At 37.4% G+C, this 23,782-nt stretch overlaps 3 protein-coding genes across 11 annotated transcripts; 1 reads left to right on the top strand and 2 right to left on the bottom strand.

Annotated features, from left to right (window-relative positions):
- Positions 1 to 5,965: 5,965 nt before the first annotated feature.
- LOC126802389 (mitochondrial inner membrane protein OXA1-like) lies at positions 5,966 to 10,784 on the top strand. Of its 2 annotated transcripts, none has more exons than XM_050530009.1 (10): positions 5,966 to 6,052; positions 6,570 to 7,118; positions 7,823 to 7,913; positions 8,824 to 8,871; positions 9,087 to 9,145; positions 9,367 to 9,442; positions 9,554 to 9,685; positions 9,876 to 9,983; positions 10,081 to 10,135; positions 10,244 to 10,784. In XM_050530009.1, the coding sequence occupies exons 2-10, from the start codon at positions 6,586 to 6,588 to the stop codon at positions 10,492 to 10,494; spliced, it is 1,353 nt and encodes a 450-aa protein (XP_050385966.1). In that variant the 5' UTR covers positions 5,966 to 6,052; positions 6,570 to 6,585; the 3' UTR covers positions 10,495 to 10,784. The 2 variants fall into 2 exon arrangements, with proteins under 2 accessions (XP_050385966.1, XP_050385965.1); XM_050530008.1 differs by having other exon boundaries at positions 5,980 to 6,052; positions 6,567 to 7,118.
- A 178-nt stretch (positions 10,785 to 10,962) lies between these two features.
- On the bottom strand, positions 10,963 to 17,336 carry LOC126801527 (cyclic nucleotide-gated ion channel 1). 5 transcript variants are annotated; one of them, XR_007672858.1, is made up of 11 exons: positions 17,125 to 17,336; positions 16,563 to 16,775; positions 15,783 to 16,344; positions 15,482 to 15,694; positions 15,096 to 15,397; positions 14,871 to 14,982; positions 14,327 to 14,563; positions 13,851 to 14,245; positions 13,242 to 13,563; positions 12,722 to 12,944; positions 10,963 to 12,196 (listed from the first exon to the last, which is right to left on the bottom strand). XR_007672858.1 is itself a non-coding variant. In XM_050528904.1 (9 exons), exons 2-9 carry the CDS (start codon positions 16,589 to 16,591, stop codon positions 13,257 to 13,259), a joined length of 2,157 nt encoding a protein of 718 aa, XP_050384861.1. In that variant the 5' UTR covers positions 16,592 to 16,775; positions 17,125 to 17,336; the 3' UTR covers positions 13,123 to 13,256. The 5 variants fall into 5 exon arrangements, 4 of the variants coding, with proteins under 4 accessions (XP_050384861.1, XP_050384865.1, XP_050384862.1 ...); XM_050528904.1 differs by lacking the exons at positions 10,963 to 12,196; positions 12,722 to 12,944 and having other exon boundaries at positions 13,123 to 13,563; XM_050528908.1 differs by lacking the exons at positions 10,963 to 12,196; positions 12,722 to 12,944 and having other exon boundaries at positions 13,123 to 13,563; positions 15,783 to 16,324.
- Positions 17,337 to 19,097: 1,761 nt separating this feature from the next.
- LOC126802262 (uncharacterized) lies at positions 19,098 to 23,782 on the bottom strand. Of its 4 annotated transcripts, none has more exons than XM_050529868.1 (9): positions 23,429 to 23,782; positions 22,221 to 22,373; positions 21,964 to 22,128; positions 21,726 to 21,831; positions 21,214 to 21,399; positions 20,722 to 20,881; positions 20,233 to 20,534; positions 19,657 to 19,746; positions 19,098 to 19,515 (listed from the first exon to the last, which is right to left on the bottom strand). In XM_050529868.1, exons 2-9 carry the CDS (start codon positions 22,233 to 22,235, stop codon positions 19,454 to 19,456), a joined length of 1,086 nt encoding a protein of 361 aa, XP_050385825.1. In that variant the 5' UTR covers positions 22,236 to 22,373; positions 23,429 to 23,782; the 3' UTR covers positions 19,098 to 19,453. The 4 variants fall into 4 exon arrangements, with proteins under 4 accessions (XP_050385825.1, XP_050385824.1, XP_050385827.1 ...); XM_050529867.1 differs by having other exon boundaries at positions 22,221 to 22,356; XM_050529870.1 differs by having other exon boundaries at positions 21,964 to 22,119; positions 22,221 to 22,356.

Genomic DNA, 23,782 nt, shown 5'->3' with positions numbered 1-23,782 from the left:
TCACGAACAAAGGAGATTGAGACGCAATGAAGAAACAATTGAAAGTGCTTTTCAATCGAAACTCAATTTCAAGCCACAAAAAACCTTCAAGAGAGGGAAGCTAGTAGCAAGAGATGGCCAACATTCCAGCGACCAATGGAAGTTTAAGAAAGGAGATTGGAGCAGGAGAAATCATTACAGCAATGATAGAGGTATGAACTCTGGAGATTATAGACCATCTTGCAAGATTTGCAATAAAAATAGTCATATTACTATGAACTGTTGGTACAGAGGAAAGCCTAAATGCCTTTATTGTAATAAGTTTGGGCATACTGACAAGAATTGTAGATATAATCATTCCAATCAAGGCAAATTTACGGAGCATCAAAATGAACATAGTAGAGAAGAGAATTTATTCTCTGCTAAGTGCCTATCAATTCGAGAAGAAGACTCATGCAGATGATTCGTTGACAGTGGTTGTAGCAATCATATGTCAGGAAATGAAACTATATTTCTTGACATTGATACTACAATTACTCCAAGGATAAGAATGGGTGATGGCTATCCTGTTCGAGCAAAGGGGAAAGGAACAATTGCCGTCAGAACTGCAAAAGGAGTGAGGTACATTCATGATGTTCTACTTGTTCCAAATTTGAATGAAAATCTGTTGAGTGTTGGACAACTTTTGGAGCATGGTTATAGAGTTGTCTTTGATGATTTAAGCTGCACTATTTATGATAAAAATGCTGGAAATATAGTGATAGCACATGTGAAGATGCGGCCAAACAGAAACTTTATCATTGAAATCATTTATGATGAAGTTTACGATCATGTCGATGCATTGAAGACTGATGTTGTTCAAGACTCTTGGTTGTGGCACAAGAGGTTTTGTCATCTGAATTTTCGAGGGCTAAAGCTACTTCAACAAAATAGCATGATCAAAGGGCTGCCTCAAATTGAAGCAACAACTGATCCATGTGAAGGGTGTATTATGGGCAAGCAACATCGATTTCCATTCCCAAAACAAAGTTCTTGGAGAGCTAAGGCACCGTTAGAGCTTGTGCATAGAGATATATGTGAAAAAATGCGAACTCCTTCATTAAACCAATTCAGGTACTTTCTCACATTTATTGATGATTTTTCGAGAATGATCTGGGTATATTTTTTGAAAGAGAAATCAGAAACTTTCCAAGTTTTCAGAAAATTCAAAGTATTTGTAGAAAAGCAAAGTGGCTATCAAATTAAAGTCATTCGAAGTGACAATGGAGGAGAATACACTTCTCATGAATTTGAAGATTTTTGCAAAGATGAAGGCATTTGGAAGCAACTTACAGTTGGCTACAGCCCCCAACAGAATGGCATCGCTGAAAGGAAAAATCGTACCATTGTGGAGATGGCGACTTCAATGCTGAAAGAGAAGGGCTTACCAAAGGATTTTTGGGCAGAAGCTGTGCATACAGCCGTTTATATTCTCAACAGATGTCCAACAAAGGCGGTGAAGAACATGACTCCGTTCAAAGCCTGGAGTGGATTCAAGCCATCTGTAAGTCACTTTAAAATTTTTGGCTGCATTTGTTATGTTCATATCTCTGCTCATAAAAGAAGTAAATTTGATGATAAAAGTCAAAAATGCATATTTGTTGGGTATAGTACTAGCTCAAAAGGATATCGACTTTACAATGTTGAAACGAAGAAGTTAATTGTGAGCAGAGATGTTATTTTTAATGAAAAAGCTAGCTGGGATTGGAAAGAAAATAAAGTGCAGGAGTTACCATATGCTACTGATCAGCAAGAAGAAAACATTCAAATGGAGCAGTATGAATATGGTGTCATTCCTCAGTCACCAACAACTTCAACAAGCAATTCAAATGAGGATCCACCTACTGCAGAGTACTCATCACCAGAGAGCCCTCCTTAAAGAACCAGAATGCTAAGTGATTTATATGAGTCTTGCAACTTTGCTGATATAGAACCAGAAAACTTTGAAGAAGCTAAAAAAGAAGAAGTTTGGGTGAAAGCAATGGAGGAGGAGATGAGTATGATAGAAAAAAATCAAACTTGGGAGCTTGTTGATCTTCCAAAAGATTGAGAAGTTATTGGGGTGAAATGGATATACAAGACAAAGTTCAATCAAGATGGAAGCATCTGTAAACATAAAGCAAGGCTGGTGGCTCGTGGATTTACTCAACAACCAGGTATTGATTATTCTGAAACTTTTGCTCCTGTTGCAAGACTTGAAACTGTTAGAACCTTGATTGCTCTTGCTGCTCAAAGGAATTGGTTGATTTATCAACTTGATGTGAAGTCTGCTTTTCTAAATGGAGTATTGATAGATGAAGTCTATGTAGAGCAGCCTCAAGGATTTTTAGTTAAAGGGGGAGAAGACAAAGTTTACAGGTTAAAGAAGGCTCTTTACGGGTTAAAGCAAGCTCCTCGGACATGGTATGCTGAAATTCACAAGTACTTTGCAAAGCAAGGTTTCCAGAAGAGTCCAAGTGAGCCTACACTTTATGTGTACAAGAAGTCAGGTTCTATTCTCATTAGTTCCCTTTATGTTGATGATCTAATATTTACTGGTAACAATGAGAATATGATTCAGCAATTTAAGAGGGATATGATGAATACTTATGAGATGAATACTTATGAGATGAATGACTTGGGCCTTCTTCATTATTTTTTGGGGATTGAAGTATCTCAATCGAAAGATGGGATTTTTATTTCCCAAAGGAAGTATGCAGAGAACATCCTCAAGAAGTTCAATTTGCTTGGTTGTAATTTTGTAGTTACTCCTCTGATAGCAAATGAAAAGTTGAAGAAGGAAGATGGTGCAAAGAAGGCAGATCCTACAAAGTACAGAAGTTTAATTGGTGGCCTTTTGTATCTAACGGCTACTAGGCCTGATATCATGTTTGCTGCAAGTCTTCTCTCCAGGTATATGCAAGAGCCAAGTCAAATTCATTTTGGAGCAGCTAAAAGAGTGTTAAGATATTTGCAGGGCACTCTTGATTATGGAATCCATTACAGAACAGCAGAAAATTCAACTCTTGTTGGGTACACAGATAGTGATTGGGCTGGTTGCCTTGATGACATGAAGAGCACATCTGCCTATGTGTTCTCTCTTGGTTCTGGAGCATGTTCATGGGCTTCAAAGAAGCAAAGTGTTGTTGCTCAGTCCTCAACTGAAGCAGAATACATTGCAACAGCAAAAGCAACATCTCAAGCAATATGGCTTCGACGAATTCTTGAAGATATTGGAGAGAAGCAAGAGAAAGGAACCACCCTATACTGTGGTGACAATAAGTCAGCCATTACCATTGCAAAAAATCCAGTCAATCATGAAAGGACAAAGCATATTGCAATCAAGTATCACTTCATCAGAGAAGCAATTGAGAAAGAGATAGTGCAGCTGGAATATTGCAGGTCAGAGGAACAATTAACTGATATTCTGACCAAAACACTTTCAAAGGAAAAGTTTTGCCATTTCAGGGAGCTCATTGGCGTTGTGAAGAAAGCACATTAAGGGGGAGTGTTGGAAACTTAGAATTAATGTACTTTCTACGCAACTCTACTTATCTCTAGAAATATCTATTAGCTTAATTAATAATGTATTAGTCTTAGTTAGTCTTCTGTATGTCTCTAGAATAGAATAGTCTAGAGCACTAAGCATGCCTATAAGTACTTAGCTAATGTGCTGTTGTAGGTAATGATGTCAAGTTAATAAAAAACCAAAAAGAGCTCTGCTGTAGCAACTCAAAAGAACCAATATCTCATTTCCTTCATATTCCAACACAGTATCTGTTCCCATATTTTTCAATCCAACATAAAGTGTCATTTTGTGTGATCAAGACCATGGGATACTGCAGTTTGAATTAATCGCTCATGTTTTGTGAATTTGTTTATATTTGAGACTAGGTTGTTTAGAGTTTCTTCATTTCTTTTTCCTAACTATCCTATGCCCAATGACTAAATCTTTCAAACAGAATCGGTATGAGTACAGATGGGATCCAGATTTGTCCAATTGGGTATGTTAGCTTCCTCTTAGCTTACTTTCATTTCCTCCAAAATATAACAACTCTGAATGTGTACGAGTAAAAAGGTAGTAGATTCGTAACACTAAAATGTGCTTGAGATTGAGATGTAGAATCTTGAATTTGTTAAGAAACGATATCATTATGCTGGAAATGAGATCTTGTCAAGTTACTCACGTAATGAGAACATGAAAGGTGTACCGTCATAGAATACGAAATTGATCACTTCCATGAAACTAGCATGACAACAGTTGGAGATCACTCTAGAACTGAATTACTGAAACACTTGCACGCATCTATATATACACCCTTCTGGTATCTCAAGTAATAATACAACTTGAACTCAGAGGACATCCAAGTTCCATGTTCAAACTCATCACCTAATTCTCAAGAGTTTCATCCATGGCTCGCGTAATCGTGTTCTTAGCCATTCTCTTCTTCGTTTCGACTGCACATGCTACGCTTCCCTGCTTATCCCCATGTCTCCTTTTCGTGAAGGGTTCAGCTAAAGTTCCCTCTCCTGCTTGTTGCAAAGGTGCTAAGGTCCTAAGCGAAATCGCCCTTACCAAGCCAGACAAGCAGGCTGTATGAAAACGTTGGCCACAATTGGAGACTATAAGCCATCTACACTCTCTTATTCCCAAGAAATGTGGCCTAAAGCTCGTCCTTCCTCCTATCGATAAATGTGTCCTGAAACACAATTTTAGGTATCACATTACAAATTAACACATCAACCGTCGCATTATGTGACCATTCTTGAGCATATTATTTGCATACATCGAAGTTTGGAGGTACTAACCTTTAGTAAATTGCTATGCAGGTTTTCTCTTGGTTATGAAGCATGATTCCTGTATACTATGGCAAGAGGGTATTGATGCATGGAGTATGAAATAAATGATATACCATTACCCCCATAATGTACTATTCAGCACTAGTTGCATACTTGTAATTAAAACTACTTATAACATAAAATATGAGATATTTTTTAAAATTTTAGTTTTATATGATTCAAACCGACTTGATTCGAGTTTGAGCTCGTCTAATAAAATGAGCCGAGCTGAGCTTAAACATAAAAGACGAAAATCAAATTTTAGCCAAACTCAAGCTCGATCGTATGAAAATAAGCCAAACATGAACAATTTAGTATTTGGTTCAGCTCAACTCGGCTGATTTACACCCCTACTTACCGATGAACAAAACGACATAATTATATAGAAAAATTGGTACGATTATTAATGAAAACTTTTTACGGCACCACCAAGAAATCGTGAAATAAAATCGGAAAACGTAATGTAACATTGAATAGGAAAACATGTGTAGTGGAAGTAGAACAATGTACACATCAGTGCTTGTAGTAGGATGACCCTAGAATCTTAGATGACCCACTGTGGTACAGACGTACAGTATTTGCAATGACATTGAGGGTTAAATAATGTGTTTACAGTCTGTAAATAATGGGAGTTAAAAAGAAAAGAAAAAAGTTAAGGAAAAAACTTGCGTACAAACTAGTATGTACGCGTGCGTCCAAACTCTCGTTTATTTACACACTTTGCGAATATAAATACATGATTTTAACCGTTCAAATGTTTAGTTTATTACTAAAGATCATTTCTGTAAAAGATCAACATAAACAAAAATCGTCTTCATAGTCGATTGCATCAAACAAATGAACGGTTATGGTGAAAGTTAGTAGTCTCATGATCAACCGTCAATTTGTTTGATGCAATCGACTATGAAGACGATTTTTGTTTATGTTGATATTTTATAGAAATGATCTTTAGTAATAAACTAAACTTTTGAACGGTTAAAATCATGTATTTATATTCGCAAAGTGTGCAAATAAACGAGAGTTTGGACGCACGCGTACATACTAGTTTGTACGCAAGTTTTTCCCAAAAGTTAAAGTCTGATTATACGACATGCCGTTGCAAACTAAGGCTTCGGGGCTTTTACTGAGAAAATATGTATGAAACTGAAGCAGTCTTGCTCCAACTTCTGATGTTGTTTCAGTCCCTCGCGTCAAAGAGAGACGAAGAGTCATAAAGGTGAGTGCTTTCTGTTAATTTTTGTTGGGTTGCTAGAAAACCATTGTAAAATGAAGCAAAATCTAAGCTTTTAGTGTAATTAGTCACTGCCTTTATTGTTGTCGACTTCAATGCTAAACCCAGTAAAACCTCAACTGTTTGATGCTTTGGTTCAGTATCTGAATTGAATTATATACATACGAGGCTCAGTTAGTCATTCATTATATGTAATCTTTAACTTTGGTCAATCCCAAAAAGCCTGGATCGCATGCTGTGAAGCATATGTATGGAATCTATGAAGATGTTCTTTTTGGGTTGATTGAGAAAAGTGAGGAAGATAAGACATTTAGTTGGGATTGTAGTATCATTTTTCCTCTTCGTGTAACAAATGTAACAATCTGTATAAGCTATAGTGGGTTATGAATGTAAAGCCTAAAAAGCTGCAGGCAGGGTGTGAATGTTATGAACATATTGTTTGGTGTAATGTTGTTCTTTGTTAAAGTAAATATGATGTTAACATATCTACTTCTTTCAGCAGAACTCAGCCACCTGAAATGGCGTGTAGACGTGCTGTCTCCACCACGGCAACTCTTGCCAAGAGACGTTTCCACCCTTCTTTGAGTCATGTTCTACATGATAACAATGAGGATACTAAATCTCATTCACTGAGTTCAAGCACTCAACCCAACATGACGAGTACTTTTCCTAGTGGATCTTACAACTCGACAATTGGATTTAGTTTTGGATCTCAAAGTAGAGGGAGGGCAGGCTCATCATTGGCTTGGAAAATGGGCATTGGTTCCTTTCATTTTAGGCATATGTCAACCTCGATCGGTGATGGGTTGAATAAGGTGGATGACATTGGATTTGTTGGGGATGTTATTACAAATAAGATTGGTGATGGGTCTGATAAGATGGATGCCATTGGTTATGTTGCAGAGGTTATCACAAATAAGACAGCGGAGGTAGTAACCTCCCAAGGAGCTGCTGCAAGTGAAGTGGCTGTAGCTGCAGCTGATTCTTTCCTCCCTGTTTTTGCCCTACAGCACTTGATCGATTTTGTTCATAGTCTGACGGGATTGAATTGGTAAGTGAAGCAATTTTAGAGGGATTCTCATACTTGTTCTATTTTGTTTGTCTGTTTTAGATGTTGTTTATTGATCATACTGAGGCAATTTATGTGGATGTGATGTTTCGCAATCTGATGCCTGAATATTGACTTGTTGGATGAACTGTATTTCAATATGCATATCAAACGTATTTTTATTTCCTGGAATATATCTTCATAATATGGTATAGATGTTGTAAGTATAATGATTTACAGATTCATTCAGTACTGTTTTTTTTTTGTTGGTGCGGCTTTTACACATGGACTTCACAGCTTGACCAATTCTAGGAGATGTCTTTATCAAAGAGATATTGTGAAATCACAATATTGAAGTACAATAAGTAATGATCATATTAACCACACCAAGATGAAATCCACTGTGTTTTTCAAGGTTAATATAATGGCCATTCTTTACATTCAGTTGAATTTCTTGTGACAAGAAAATTAAGAAACTTAGGGAATATAAATAAATAGAGGTATGAAATTTATGTCACTACTTTAATCTACATCTCTGTTTTAATTATTAATTTGTGATAAGAACTCTGTTTTAAATGTATATCATGTATACTAGAAAAACTTTGCATTTGCTGAAGCATCAATGTTTTGTGAAACTTGGCTTCTCTGGGAGCGAGAGACCACTTGCTCTTCTTTCTTCTCAAAAGAATTTTTTTCATTTTTTCCAGGTGGGCGTCAATTGCGTTAACAACTGTTTTAATTCGAACAGCTACGCTTCCTCTTCTAATTGGTCAACTACGGGCTACTTCAAAGCTGACCGTAAGTTCTTCATTTCCTCATGGTCAATGGATTTCTGTCTGTGGGAATCTCTAGCGGAAAACTAGAATTACTTCAACAAAATTCCAGTATGCTTCAGTACAAGTTGTCATAGATATTAAAATATTTTCTAGATTTAGCCACGTTGTTTAATGACCATAACTAAATTTATCCATTCTCTCTATCTCTCTCTCTCTCTCTCTCTCCCGATTCTATGATACATAATTACATTTGATGTTGTGATGCTGCTTGTTTTGTTGGTTTGATACATATTTTACAACAGATGAATATATATATATATATATATATATATAGAGAGAGAGAGAGAGAGAGAGAGAGAATTTCTCAGGTGCGGAGGTCCAGACCGTCCGGATTCTCTACATATATATATGTATATATATAATTTCTCAGGTGTGGATGGTGCCGGCCGTGCCCCCCCTTCCCGGCACTCCTGTATATGCCGACCGGAGCTCTAGCACCAGCCGGAATTTGGAAATTTCCGCACGGTGCCCAAAATTTCAAGATTTTGGTTGCCGTAGGCCGGCACAGACATGAGCGCCGGGATGGGGAGCACGGCCGGCACCATCCGCGCCGTCGTTGCGCGTCGCCGGTGGCCGGAATGGTCAAATCCGGACAGTCCAGACCTCCGCAGTTGAGAAGCACTGATATAGAGAATTTCTCAGGTGCGGAGGTCCGGACCGTCCGGATTCGGCCACTGGTGACGTGCAAAGATGGCGCGGATGGTGCCGGCCATGCTCCCCTATATTTGTCATATCTCCCTGTTATCGGCCATTTGATCTATGTGGTTTTAGATTTTTTATTCTTTTATTTATCTTCTTGTGTTGGTCTAGAAGAACATAACATTTTAAACATGCATCACTGTGTTTCTCATAATTTGTGTTTCATATTGCAGTTGATGAGGCCTCGTTTAGAGCAGTTAAAACAGGAGATGCAAAATATGGTATGAAAATCATTTATATTTCCTTTTTCATTTATTTTTGTGTGTGTGTGTTTTTTTTTAAATTGGGGTTATTGTGGTATAATATTAGTACATATGATGGCACTCATCAAGTTTAATTGTCTCAGACACTATAGTGGATGTTATAAGTTTTCAGTTTGCAATTTGTGAAAACTGCACTGTCAGGGTCTGAACTTTGAACACATTTTATTTGTTAGGCAACAGATCCTGAATTTTTAAGAGAAGGTCAGAAACGAATGATGGCATTGTTCAAAGAGTAAGTTTTTTCAATCGTACTTGTGAACTTAATGTTTTACATTTTGTAGCTGTCATTTTCGGTTCAATATGTTACAACTTATTTTCAGACTTTAGAGATCAGATACAGATTTCCTAACTACAGCCTATTAGTTCTATATTTGATTAAATTTGTTTCTCATGCGGCAATCTTGTGTTTGCATGCCCAGGCATTTAACTATATAACTGCATAAATCTTTGCAGATACGGAGTCACTCCATTTTCTCAATTGCAAGGAATAATTATTCAAGGTCCTATTTTCATCAGCTTTTTCCTAGCTGTAAGATTTGAGCCCATCAAAATTAATAGCATCTGTTTTACATAGTTCCATTTAAAAGTTTGCATATCTTTATCTTGAATTTCTCAAATTTAGTAACTTGCATGATTGTAGATTAGAAACATGGCTATGAAAGTACCATCTTTTCAAAATGGTGGAGCACTCTGGTTTACTGATCTGACAACTCCAGATAGCTTGGTGATCCTTCCAATACTGACAGCAATGACATTCTGGATCACAGTTGAGGTAGGTTTTTTTTTTAAAATAATTTAACTTGCAAAGTATGGTATCTGAGGTTTGTTTGGCATTAATGAAGTTAGCATTGAGTGCGAGTATGTTCTACTTATAGTCTTTGCAGCTTCCATTTATTTTGTTTTATTTCTGTCATGTTCTCTAAAGAAAGCGGAACTATGTGATTTTACTGCTTCCTCCTCAGTGGAACATGCAGGAAGGTCTTGCTGGAAATCCTGTTGCCAAAACTATGAAAACTTATTCTAGAATCCTAGCTGTCATTGCAATTCCAGTTATGATGGGCATCCCTAAAGTAAGTGCATTTTCTGAATTCAATTTTCAGGGAGGGAAGTAGGATGTGTTATTAATTGCCGCAGATTCCTTAATTTCATTGTTGAACACCTTTTCAGGCACTGTTCTGTTACTGGCTCACCTCCAACATTTTCTCCCTTACATATGGATTAGGTGAGTATCTCCTTTTGGTTCTTCCAGCTCTGGTATTTATCTGAGCTTAGCTTTTATTTTTATTTTTTTTATCACATTTCAAGCTGACAGACTATTATCTTCATGCAGCAATTAAGACTCCAAAGGTGAAGCAATTACTTAATCTTCCCGAAATTCCGAAGCCACCTCCTGCTGCATCACAGCCTCCATTTCCTTTGTTTGAAGCAGTTAAGAAAGATATTACCATCGAATCCGAACCATCTTTACCCACAGAGACATCAAAGAAGGATTCTGACAGAAGCATATCATCTTCGTCAATTCTCAAGCAGAGACTCAAAAGTCTCGAAAAGCATGTCAATGGGAAAAAGAAACGAAATTAGTCAAAGATCTATCTGAACTCCTCCCCTTGTGAACGGATCTCCACTTTGTGAAGTAATGGACTCGGCACAACAATAATGTGCTAATCTGTTAGTCTCAGAGGTCATAAACTAGGACTAGACGCCGAATAAGTCGGTTAACAATGGATAGAGAGAACAAATTCTTAGGTATAAAATTTTAATTTGTTTCTATCTATATTGACATCAAACTTCATTTTTTGTACCTCTCTCAAAATACTGACCAGTCATTACCTTGGCAATTAAACACCTCTATATCATCAGAGGCAGACATTCTAACATTAGAGGCGACTGATAATCCAATTGAAAGGGTCAAGGAAGTTTGTTTGTGGGGTTAAAATTGCATATACTGTGTGATGTGCAGGTTAACGGTAGAAGTTTACTATTGAAACTTCAGTGGAAAAGCTCATGGGGTGAAAACTTTGTTACACATCCACAACAGGTTAACATTCATATAAAACTGATATTATTCGAAGGAACTTCGAATTTGGTTCATATCATTCAATTAACAGAAGATTTCTGTGCCTATGAGAAACATATTACAATTTAAAGGTTGGAAGGACCCAGATTGGTCGTCCACGTCCAGTGTTCTTCACTAGGTTTGCAACGTGTGTTGTCTAACGGCAAGAAACTTTGACATTCAAGGCTATAAACACTAAATCACAATGGGGTACTCCTGCGTAACGACGTGTGGTGTCATGATCATGTGTGAAGTAAATGCAATTCGGTAGACATCCAGAATTACTTTAAGCCAATTGCAACACTGATTTGGAAGAGTTTTCACCCATAAAAAGAGAAACATCGCCCAAGGAGTTTATCTTGGTCAACTTACATTCGACAAAATCAAATCTGGACACTAGAGCCTTCTCGGTTCGGCGGTTCTCACAATGATCACCATCATCAAAAGTCATGAATCGTTGAACCATTAACAAGTCTTTTTCATTTGCATGCACTATATACATCCTTCGGAACATCCCTCGGTATGTCTCCTCGACTTGCATACCTACCAAATTTATGTCTGAGTAATCCTCCGGGGTAATTTGAAAACATAGGGAGTTTACCTTTTGCAGTGACACAATAACATTTGTCTTCAACAGAAATTACTTTCTGCACAGGGTGAATGAACCTTTCTTCAGTATAAGTCCATGCTATGTATGTCCTTGCTGATTCTAATAAAACCCACTCGCCCCTTGTATATGAGCACAATAATGCAATTCTCTGCATCCAACACCGGGTCAGCAAAAAGTGTCACTTTCTGAACAAAATAATCACAATTTGACCAATGTTCAACATGGCGTTTCCTCATCTCATCCATGTTTGGAGGGTTTAGATGATTGAATCTTCTCTTTCTCTTCCTTTAACCCTATAGAATGGATTTATCAGGGTTACCACGAAATTCAAATCAATGGCTACTAACCATCCTTTCGACGAGCCACAGAACCGCATGTGTGGCAGGTTTACTTGCAAATCAAGGATCTTGTTGTCCATGACATTGTATACACTCCATGTATCTTCTTTGTCTGTGGAAATCATAAGCATTGGACATTTAGGCATGATAGCTAGACATCGACTTTGATGACCCTTTGTCACATAGTACCATGACATACAAACAACACTGAAGCGCACATAGTCTGATAGCAACTCCAATCTTTCTAATCCAAAATGTCATTTGGCAGTGCTGCCCAGTCTGAAGAAGCAAGAATAAAAGAAAGGACAATTAAAAAGATGAACTTATATGACCAAGAAGAAGGCTGGCCGCAGTTCTCAAGTAATCATCAGACCAAATATTTTGAAGAGTTGTATGCAACAAAACCTAAACTATCTAATAATACCCATATAATATGAAGATTTACCAAAAGTTTGGAGCGCAGGAAGTTAAGATCTACCAAAACCCTAAAATATAACTCAAAGCCAAAAGCAAAACGATCGACTCCTGCAAAAGAGTCGAGGGTCCCAAAACACAATGGCTGGCTCTCATATCTCGTTTGTTTTTACAAGCAATATATTTTGATCAACAATATCGAGATCGATAGTATAGAACTTATAATACAAGAGACCTAAAAGAACTGAATATCGTGCAAAAGAATTAGATTTTAATCGCTACACTAAAGCAGCAGATCGAAGAACATGCACAAGGATACAACCACATGCAATTCTTAAAACTTCAAAAGCCGTGGAAACCAATGATAACAACATATCTCCAAGAGAATACCTGAAGCCATAATTGACTGAAGAAGAAGATTGACAACAGTTTCAAGTCCTCCCAACTCGTTTTGGTGTCAAGGGTAAAGGAAGTGTGTTTTTCGGTCATGTCCTTTAGTTCTCCTCCTCCCACCAAAAATAGGATTATGAGACCTCTGCGTCCTTTCAAAATTAGGAAACCTCGTGCCATACCCAAGAACAACATACTCTGCCTCCTTTCGAACTAAGGAAAACTACAGTATACGATTGGTTATTACCATCGAATTAGTTATCAAGTGTTGTACTATTCGCTTAAGTGGTGAACCTAATACCCGAAATATCCAGTTCTTTAGAATTCAAAATTTTGACTCGATAGTTGATACGTTAACGTGTTTTTTTTTCCCTTTACATCTAATATATGAAGCTGAAGGGTCAAGAGGGAACAATAAAATAGTGAATTATGTACCAATAATCTTCAATTGATTACAGAGTTAACTACTCCAAAAGAGGACCTTGCATCTAGATGCAAAATAGAGATGGTTATCACATACACTCCTTAAGGATAGTCACTCCTCCTGTTCTTCAGTAAAGTCAGGCTCAGTGGGTTTCGGAGGCAGCAGTGGCAGCAATGCCGGTAAAGGTCTAGTGTCATGCCCACCCTTCTGCCGCAAGGCGCGTAGTGCATTGGTTGCAAACCTTGATGCATATACGGTGGCAACAAGGCTTGGTGAGGTTCCAGCATCTTCTGCAAAAGCATAATGCAGCTTGTCTTCTGCTTCACGTAATGACTTGTCGAGCTTTCTCTTGCAGTGCCGGCGCCAAGCTGCTTGTATGAAACAGGTTGCCCATGTCCTCCACTGCATGGAGTAGAACCTGTAAGCAGACGTTTTGGTTAGCAACTTTGCATTAATGCATCGCTACATATTACAAACTCAAGACTGAAGCTGTCAAGATTCAAGAAGAATGGTGTGTTCAATTCCACTATGTTTAATAATGATTTTCCTTTATATAAGATGGTCTGTGGTTTTAGCCCTTAAGTAAATAAGTCCTCAGAAGTACTTTACTTCAAGAATGACGCATGACATTATAAAAGAAAATGAGGATGCTATGTCTAATAAATTTTCTTTTTGAAAATGAAAAACCATGGTTTAGAGCCTTGCCTGAAAGCATGTTGGACCTGCCTGCTGTGCAGGCGCCGAAACTGGGAGGCGACAAACTTTAAATCATCAGCCCTCAGAGCAAATGCTTCCACCTCAGTTCTCGCTTCCACTGTTCTAGTTGAGAGAGGGAGATTTGAAGTGGATTTTGGATCCAATGCCCATGTAAGAAGCTCTTCTCCACAAAAATCACCAGCCTTAAGATCAGCACAGTTGAAGAAGCCAGTTCTTCCACCATTAGTAGTCATAGTTGCTAAGTTTCCACGCATAATGAAGAGCATCTCATCAACTGGATCACCTTCGCGGATGATGAAGCTATTGTCTGGGAAAAGAACTGGCTTGAGAAGGTCACACAGGGCATCCATCAGCCGATCATCCATTTTCCCAAACATTGGCACCTGAGCATAATCAAAGTGATGAGAATGAATGCTAATACTTGGACAAATAATGATGAAAAAACTTTTAGTGAAAACACTCACTCTCTTTAGAAGAGCCAAGCAAAGATGGCGTTTTATGTCCTTCCTTAGGTCTTTGGGAAGGTTTCGAACTAGAGTGTCTTCCTCAACACCTCTTGTTTCTTGCCATTTATACTGATCATAGCGTCTGATCCTTTCCCTCAGCTTCTCAGGGAGCATTCGGTGGGACATCCACTGTTCTGCATCTCGCCTTTTCACTCTCATTTCTTCGACTCTCACAGTTGTTGACTGTAGAAATTTCTGTAGATCACACCAAATGTGGTCTTAGCATTTTTCACCAATTCAGTCCAGCTCTTTGCAAAATCAAAGGACAACATCATCTAACGTGTGTCATACAACAACAATACTAAGATCTTGTTTTAATACAGATGCATGTCATAGTAGTGCAAGGTTATTAATAGACTTCGCAGAATCCACAGTCTGCTTTTTGGTCAAAAACACATTTTATGTCCTCATCAGTTAGCCTACATGGCAAGCATGGAGCACAAAGCTGAGCCTAACTGTAGTAATCTATCAAAAACTATGTTCACTGAGATTCAAGTATTACCTGCATATTTCCAATGAGCAATGAAAATAGCACCAGTCCAAAGATAGAAATGAAGACAGCAAATAGTATCTCCCAAACAAAAGTGCTAGTTTTGAGGTTTTGACCTAGAGAACTGCAAAATGGCTCTGAGTTAAACCTTGTTATGTACATAAATATGCAACCTCAAGTAAGACCTTGACCATTATACTTTTATAGTTATGAGAGCTAAGAGTTTTTGTTACAAACCTAAGGCTGCGCAGACCCCACCAGAAGCAGTATAAAAATTTCTTTGGAAAGTCAGTTGTCTCCATCACACCTGACTCCAGAGCTTCAGCAAATATCCCAAAGTTGAACACGGATGAATCTTTAATGTCATCAGGTTTGGTAAAGGGGCAAGAAGCTTTTAACATGTCAACAATTGTCTGGTTTTCTTCCCTGTCAGGAACACAGTACAGGTATGTCTTACAGTCTATATCAAGTTCACAATGATCACGCCAGCACCTATACTCTCGATCAATAGAGAACAAGTACCATACTGCTCCAACTACCTGGTATGTATAGTATATTCATCAGATCATGAAAAAAGACGGAGAGGAATCAAATAGTGTTAAAATCTTTCGAATCAAACGTACATGGCTAGCTAACATGTATAGCAAAAGATTGAATGCAGCTGCAGCCCATGCAGTTTCAGTCAGGAAGCCAGAAGTTGCTGTAACTTCTTTGTATAGTGGATAGATTCGTATAAGTCTTGGCACATATTGGCAAACAATTACAATCGTCAATAAGTTCTTTGCAAATATTGGAACCGGAGTTTCTATTATAGGGACAATGAAAAATACTACAACCTGCACAAATTAAAAGAACAAAATATCACCACCATGAAAAAATATATTTTCTAGAGCTTTTGAAATTCTTGAGAAGAAGTGATTGTACCTGTGGTAGAGGAAGAATAGCTAGAACATCTATAATGAAGTATGAACACAAGTATCTCTTTGCAATGGCCACAGGGTCATCATTTAGCTCACCCCTTCCAAATACTCTAGAAGATGGAGCAATAAATCCAGTCCGGAACTGAAATATTATATGAAGTATATGAAAAACATCGGTGAAAGAACGAAGTACACAAGAAACGATCTGGAGGTCTTTGTCCAATCCAAGGCATTTCTTCGTGCCATCAACCACCGAAGTATAAAGAAACAAGGGGTCCAATGACACAGCTATGACACAAGATATCACAAATATCTTATTCCAAGTCTGAAGAAATGATCCCTGAGGGTCGAGAATGTTCTTCCGAGGGCCTTGCTCCTTTGCTGGCTGTTTACCGGGACTTAATGGTTTTTTCGAGGTTTTAAACCTATCTGAACCCCTATTGAATCCTCTTCGAACACTACTCATTACTTCATTCAAAGATGGCCTAGCTCTTCTTGGATTTCGTCCATCAGTTGAAAATTCCCTCTCAGAGCTTGTAGATCCCTCTGAATGCCAATCAGCAAACCTGGATTGATTAAACATCAAACATACCATGCAGCATAAACCAACTGTTAATTACCAAGTAGCTAGATAAGTAGCTTAGTGGACTGTTTAGTAAGTGAAACTAACATCAACTAACAAATACAGTGCTTGTTGAATTAGGTGAAGCAACCAAACCTAGAAACTGAAAGCAACTTTGAATTTATTTATTTATTATTATTACTTAGGCTTGAACAAACTTACCTGACAAACTTAGTACCCTTCAGATTCATATCAGGAACTTCTGGTTAATTGGCTTTATTTACTTCTTGAAAGTCATGCAATCCAGGCCCTGCAAGATTCCAGCTTGATAATTGAAAATTTGCCTAGTAGGCATGATATTGTTGATAGTGTTTTAAATCTCCAATGCAAGAGTGAGCAATAATATTGTCAACTCTCCAATCCAGGCCCTGCATTCTACTTTAAGCATCCCATTAATGAGGGTAAAACCGTAAAAGTAAGTGAATAAGCAGTTACACTTACACCATAATAATCTAGACTTAAGTACAGGGATAGTACCCCAATAAATATATTTACGATCAAAATCAGTGTATCAAATTGACTAAATCAAAGGTGGAAGATTAACCAGCGCACCAAGAATGAACAATCCACAATAAGCAAATAAGAGCCCTAACTCAAGAGTTCAACACCAAAATCTAACCTCATGCATTTCCAAAATCAAAGACAACCCCAGAAAAGTTGCATGCAGAAACATTTGAGAAACCAGAAAACTCAACCCTTTCTCAAGTCAACTTCATTTCTTTACCTTTGCATGCAAATCCCAAGTCAACAAGGAGCAAGACTATCTGATCTCTTCACCAAGTTCCAACCTTAAAAAAAACCAAGATGAAAGTCGCAGTGAGGAAGTGCTAACAGGGTCTGAAACTCCAAGATCAGGGATGAGAAATTTCGTTTCTTGAGCAAAAGGCAGAGAGAAAATTCGTGAGGTAGAGGAGAATGTGGGTCTTAAATGGCATTTATACGGGTGAATTGAGTTTCTATGGAACATATAAGAGGACTAAAAGGGTAGGGAGACAGAGTCCACGCGTACTGACTTTTCTACAGCAACTTGGCCACGGCCACCATGGGGTTGCCTCCAAGAAGCTACTGAGGATGGTGTGACTATTTTCCATGGTTTATTGTTTTCTTATGTAACTTGTGGTTTGGGGTTACATTTGGGGACCCATCTGCTATCTGCTTGGAAAATCGGTCAATGATGTTTATGTAACAGTAACCTAATAAGGGAATGAAATAAAGAAATTAGTGTGTGACAATTTCAAATTTCTAACATCTAACTTTTTTTAATCAGTTCTAACATTCAACTTTGTTAATTATAGTAAGTTTGTTTTGCATGTTGAGAATTACAGATTGTATCAAGCTCTTATAACTAAATTTTTTTGATGTCCACTTTCCTTCAGAAATTAGCAGAAAAGACCTCCCAACATCTCTGTCATTTGTCAAGAACGACAGGTCAAGTTTTGTGGTGTATATACCATACAACTATACAAGTGAATGAAGTGACCACGAAACCCCTCAATTATTTCAAAGTGAGAGTAATCTGAATGTGTCTTCAGTCTTCTTTAGATGCAAACCATGTACTCACAACTCTCACAAGTCGCGACAGAAATCTACCTCACAAATCACTAGTAAAAGTATTGTGCAACATTCTTCGTGTGGATGAGCATGTCAGCTAGGCTTGGATTCAAACCCCAAGTGCAATAGTGAGGTTTTCTAGATAATGACCGCACCTCGTTAATTATGAAATACCAATATCATACGGACCAACTAGTAGTAATCAAAGAAACAAGGTTAGAATTCTGTACTTGGATGACGTTCCTTTTTGCACTAAACAGCTGAAGAGTCATACTTAACCCAATTGACTAATATATAAAAACAGGGTCTTTGTAAATTAGATTAATAAACAGTCTAGGAGGAAAGTTTGTCTTGGAACAACTATACATAAATTGAAACCTGAGCAAATGGGTAAAAACTAAAAAATTTGTAATGAAATAAGACCATAAAAGCAAAAGAGAAAACTTGGGAAGAGGTGGATGATAATGCATAAAGTAGCTGCGAGAATCTGAAAACCAATAAGAGAATGCAGACACGTGTATAAATAAAATGTGATTTATTGACTATCAAGCGCGGGGTTACAATCTTTGTAAACTCCTCTGATTTTATCTCCGTATGTGACTTGGCTCAAGGGTGACGTGCACTTAATCTTGAGAAATTGAGTTTGATTTGGATTTGGATTTAGATTTGATGAAAAACGATCGATTTAGCAGCTTGATGAATCTTCGTGGATTCGAGTTCGGATTTGAACTTGATGAAGAACGATCGATTTGGCAGCTTGATAATTCTTCGTGGACTTGAGTTTGGACTTGGATTTGATGAAGAACGATCGATTTGACAGCTAGATGATTCTTCATGGACTTGAGTTTGGATTCAGATTTGATGAAAAACGATCGATTTGACAGCTTGATGATTCTTCGTAGACTTGAGAGATTTCGGGATTTGTCGAGAGTGATCTTACTCAAGTGATTTTCTATCTTCTTCTCAAATCCCCTCTCTTCATGTTGAATGAGATATTTATAGTATCAAGGTTTTTATTTTGTAAAATATTTTAATCACTAAAATAATAAATTTCTTTAATTGTATAGTTAAATCAATATGCATTTTTCGATTAATTTAAAATTAGTTAATCTCATAACTAAATTAAACAGAAAATAATTGACTTAATTATAACCATTAAATAATTTATTAATTTAATCAAATGTCCGATTACCATTTCGATTCATCAATGACATTCAATTTTTTAATTTACTGAATTACGTAGCTTTAACTACGTAGCTGAATTGTGTCCTCTCAACTTTCGCCAATAACCAAGTTTTTGGAAACAGAAAGTACAAATACTAGTCTATTATAAGGAAATTCCTCTGTATGCTAAATACAGATCAGACTAGCTAACTAGAAATGTTGAAATATGCTGATAAACATGACCCTAAAGTGTCTCTAGTAAGTAGATGACGTACTCTAATGGAATGATATTCATTTCCTATCAGTTTTGAGCGTAATGGAACTTTCCCCACCTTTATCTACGGTTTCTCCTCGTCTGATTGAGGACCTTGCTCGGGCACAGAATCGACAAAGAATTCCTCTGCAAAACAACGTACACTGATTAGTGACACATGACAATTTTACTATGCATGGGAAGTTAATGGAACAGTCAATTGTCTGAACCTCCATTCACATCCTAAAAATCAGTAAAATTAATGAATATAGGCAATTCCCATCTTACCTATATCTTCTTGCTCGGGAGAGTCGAGTAAAATTTCAGAATCAGAAGGCAGAAAGGGGGAACCATCATAGTTACCCAAGGCTCCTAAATCTGCAACAAAAAAAGGCCCAAGACAATAAATAAATACAATAGCTACTCTATTTCTTTGTTCATGCTTGGATCTAACTATATTTGACCATCCATGTAAGCAGCCAATCAACAGCTTTAAAGTGCCAAAAGTCTGCTGCCAAAACAGCCATCTCACGAGGCTCATACATGATTTAAAACCTAGCAGAGTAAGAAAGTTCAATTTTTTGCTTCAATGATTATAGAATTAACACACAAGGTGGTGAACTTATAGAAAAGATATCGCCCATAAAATTAAGTGTGTATGTTTGCTCCTATATGTTTGATAAATCAACTGTGTCGAGATGGATAATGGCTGGCACTCAACAGATTGTACCATTTCTTTTCACACACGGCTCACTAATGTCTTTGAATACAGCTACACAATACATATTTGATCAACTAAATTCTCAACAATTTTCGGAACGTAGTTCACATGCTTAGAGTGTTATATGTGATCAAATAACTTACCTCCTAAGTTGGGCAAATCTGCTGTAAGATCTGAAAGGCTGAAATTCCACTGGATCTGATCCAGAGATCTGCCACCCCCACCATCGGGTCCAAGCTGCAATCCATTACTTCCCACATCAGATGTAAATGTTGTATCAAGTGCTGATGTGTCTACTCCCATTCCTGATATTTCTGATGCCGTGAAGGGGAAATGACCACTGGATGCAACTGATGTAGGACTTACAGGAATCTCGGACATGGGTGACATGCTGTTTGGTGGAATCACAGGAGCCACAACGGCACTACTGCAGTCCATCACCATACTTCAAAAAGGAGAAAAACAGTTTCCATTAGATAAACTTCTAGTGGACAAAACCTGATATCTGTGAAGATTACAAACCACAGTGAACAAATACACATGTTTGGATTATACACCTGTATTTTCTTTTTGCTAACAAAGTTACTGGCACCGGTAATATACAGAGAATGTGGCAAAGGGCAGATACTCACTCATTCCCAGAATTCATCCGAATTGGATGGTAATTGCTTGGTGCGGGGACTCCATTAACTACATGACAATTAGATATTCCCATGGAATCAATATGGGGTTGACCTGCTGCTGGCATTGGGGGCTGCTGAAGCACTGGGTATCCCATAGGTAAGTTGTTAACTGCACTGCAAACAAGTGGCAGTGAATACAATTTGAAACCATAATATAAACCATATAGCATATCAACCACATACTCCCAGGCTTATATACGTCTGTGACCACAATACTTTAATCTAGTTTACTCTTTATCAAGCATTACCCTACCTGAAGGACAACAAAAAGTTGGCTCATAGTTCGAATTTACATATATTTCTGTTACAATTAAGGACCCAATTATGATCATTATGCACCCAACGTAGAAATAAAAATAAGGTACAGCTACTAGCCTATACTATCAATATAGTGATATTCTAGCTCTAACTCAACCATGTTTCTGTAAGCTGAAAACTTACCAGGCATGGGATGAATCCCATTCTGTATAGGTGCCAAAGGAACCTTTGGATGCATGGGATGATACTTCGAGAGATGACAGTGATGCTCCAGTAAATGATTAAACAGGATGATTTGTTTCTTCAATTTTAGCCTTATGTAATAGGCCCGGAAAAAGTCGGCATTTTCTTCTTCCAACTTCTGCCATACTGAAACAAGAAAATAAAGATGACATGATCAGATTAAGGTGTACTCTATTATGATCAAAAACAAAAATATCATGTAGCTTCTTCTGACTAATAATAAATATTGCGTAAAGTTGTGATAACATGTCTTGTACATAAACTTCCCAGTCCCACATTATTTCAGTAGGCAACAAAAGTTTTTTTTTCATAAAAAGATGGTTTAGTTTTTCTGATAGTACTATTGGAAAACACATACACCAGAATCATGGTTTTCAAATATACCAATTCTTGGTTTAGGAACTTAAGAGATGTGTAATCACATACTTCAAAGTATAATCTGAAATACCTACCCAGAGTGGTAAATCCAGGATCTATTCTTGCACGAGTCAAGAGAGTCTTGACTACCTCTTCTCTATTCATATATAATTGTAGACACCGCTCTATCAGATTCTGGACCTACAAAATAGAAAATGTATCGATCTAACTCATTCGTGAAGAATATTTAAAACACAGTAAAACTTAATGAATTAACACATGCAGAAAAAGAAAAGAAAAGGTCACCAGACTAGTTTGATTTGGTGGCCTTACAAGTTCTATGTCTTGTCGTGATACTTTCTTGTTGTCATTGCCTGAAGACGATATTGAAGCTGAATCAGTTCCAGGAGCCTCATTTGTTTGGTTTTTCAATTGGTCACCTTGTGTATCATGTATAGCTTGGTTTGAAGATTGTATTTCTTTCCCACTCTGTGGAACCTAGAATAGGAATATTCAATACAGTGAAAAGCAGTACTGCACAAAACAAGCTAGATATCATGACCCCAATGTTAAGAATTATAAATTGTCACCTGTAACGTCTTCATTTTAGCTGAATGGAGGCGGTACACATCTCTTTAGTATGGCTCTAGTATATAAAGGTTGTGGTCGCTGACTGTACTATTTTTTGCACAAATAAACAACAAAGATGACTAGTGACAGGTTGACCTGAGATTGGAAATTATCTTTTAAAATCAGTTGAGCTAAACCATTTAAATGCAGTCAATATATCCTTGAACAGTTCCCATCAAAAGCATAGATAAAAAACAAGTTAATTTCCCAGAACCAATTTCCAAATAAAATCTTTTTCTTTGGAATTTTAAAATGAAGACAATTGCCACTTCATTAGGGTTTAAACATAAACACTCATCCGTGTTTTCCTCTAATGGGTCAATGGAATTCAATAACGGCGAAATATGGTAAGTCAGAGCTTGAACATACAGAACCACCATTCAAAATCAGAAAGAAATAACTCAAACAAGCATACACCATAATTAGTTGAATTCAGAGCAACCCAACAGTAAATACTTATTTTCCCATCCCTCAACACACTGAATTAAAAAAAAGACCAGGAAAAAAAAACAACTACATAATATACAGTGCAGATCATAACAGCTCCATTAGCAATGGTTGCCTGCCAAAATACACTCATTCCACTCGTTTCTCATATTTGCCACATGTTTTGCACTTTTACCACATTACTAGATGCTTAACTAGATTTGTGCCTATGTATCTTCGATGACTCACTAACATCACCACAATGGATAGATACATTTTGGATCCAACAGTATTTCGAATTCTTTGGAGTGTTTAGAGCAACAGAATTCGATTCCAGACTCCAATCTCTGGTTTGGCCCAACAAGCAAAAAACCAGCTTTGTTACCTCAAAGTGCCAGGTGCTTAATGCTATGTGAGAATTGAATTAGCTGAGAAGCTCCACAGATTCCAGGACTTATTTGTATTTACTTTTTTAAGAAAAAACTAGGAGCAGCTTTGTAATTTTCAGGCATATACTCTAGGACTAAGATATATAATCAATCAGATCTAAGTCAAGTCTATTAATCTACTAATTAAACAAGCTTACCATTAAAATAAACAAGTAGAATCAGTCAATAAACCAATAAACATCCTCAGAAAAGAATCAGACTTTAAGAAAACATAAGAGAGAGACAGTATCAAGGAATTTAAAAGTTACCACAAAACATTCAAAAAGCTAAAGATCTAGCACATAGTATATTACCTCAACTCACCAACCCAGAATCTGAATCTCCATAAACACTTATAATTTCGACAAATTAAACAAAACCCAGTTCCTCTATCAAGCTGAACAAGTCGACAAATTATCAAACAGAGACCCAGAAACACAAAAAGCTTCAACCTTTGCAGAGAAAGCAGAAAACTTTGGAGCTCAGAACACAACTACAGACCCACCCAGCTGAAAACTGAAATTCAGGGATTGGTTAAGAGGCTCTTCTTCCATTTTGGGATTGAAAGACCAACATTTTAGGGAGACCCTGAAATGGTGTTTACAGCAGAAGAGGTGAAGAGGTTGCTATGACATTATTGGAGGAAGCTGAGAGAGAGAGAGAGAAGA

The sequence above is a fragment of the Argentina anserina genome, chromosome 7 (genome assembly GCF_933775445.1).
Source record: "Argentina anserina chromosome 7, drPotAnse1.1, whole genome shotgun sequence".
Lineage (NCBI taxonomy): Eukaryota > Viridiplantae > Streptophyta > Magnoliopsida > Rosales > Rosaceae > Argentina > Argentina anserina.
The sequence above is the reverse complement of the archived record's forward strand: the minus strand, read 5'-3'. Positions and strand labels throughout refer to the sequence as shown.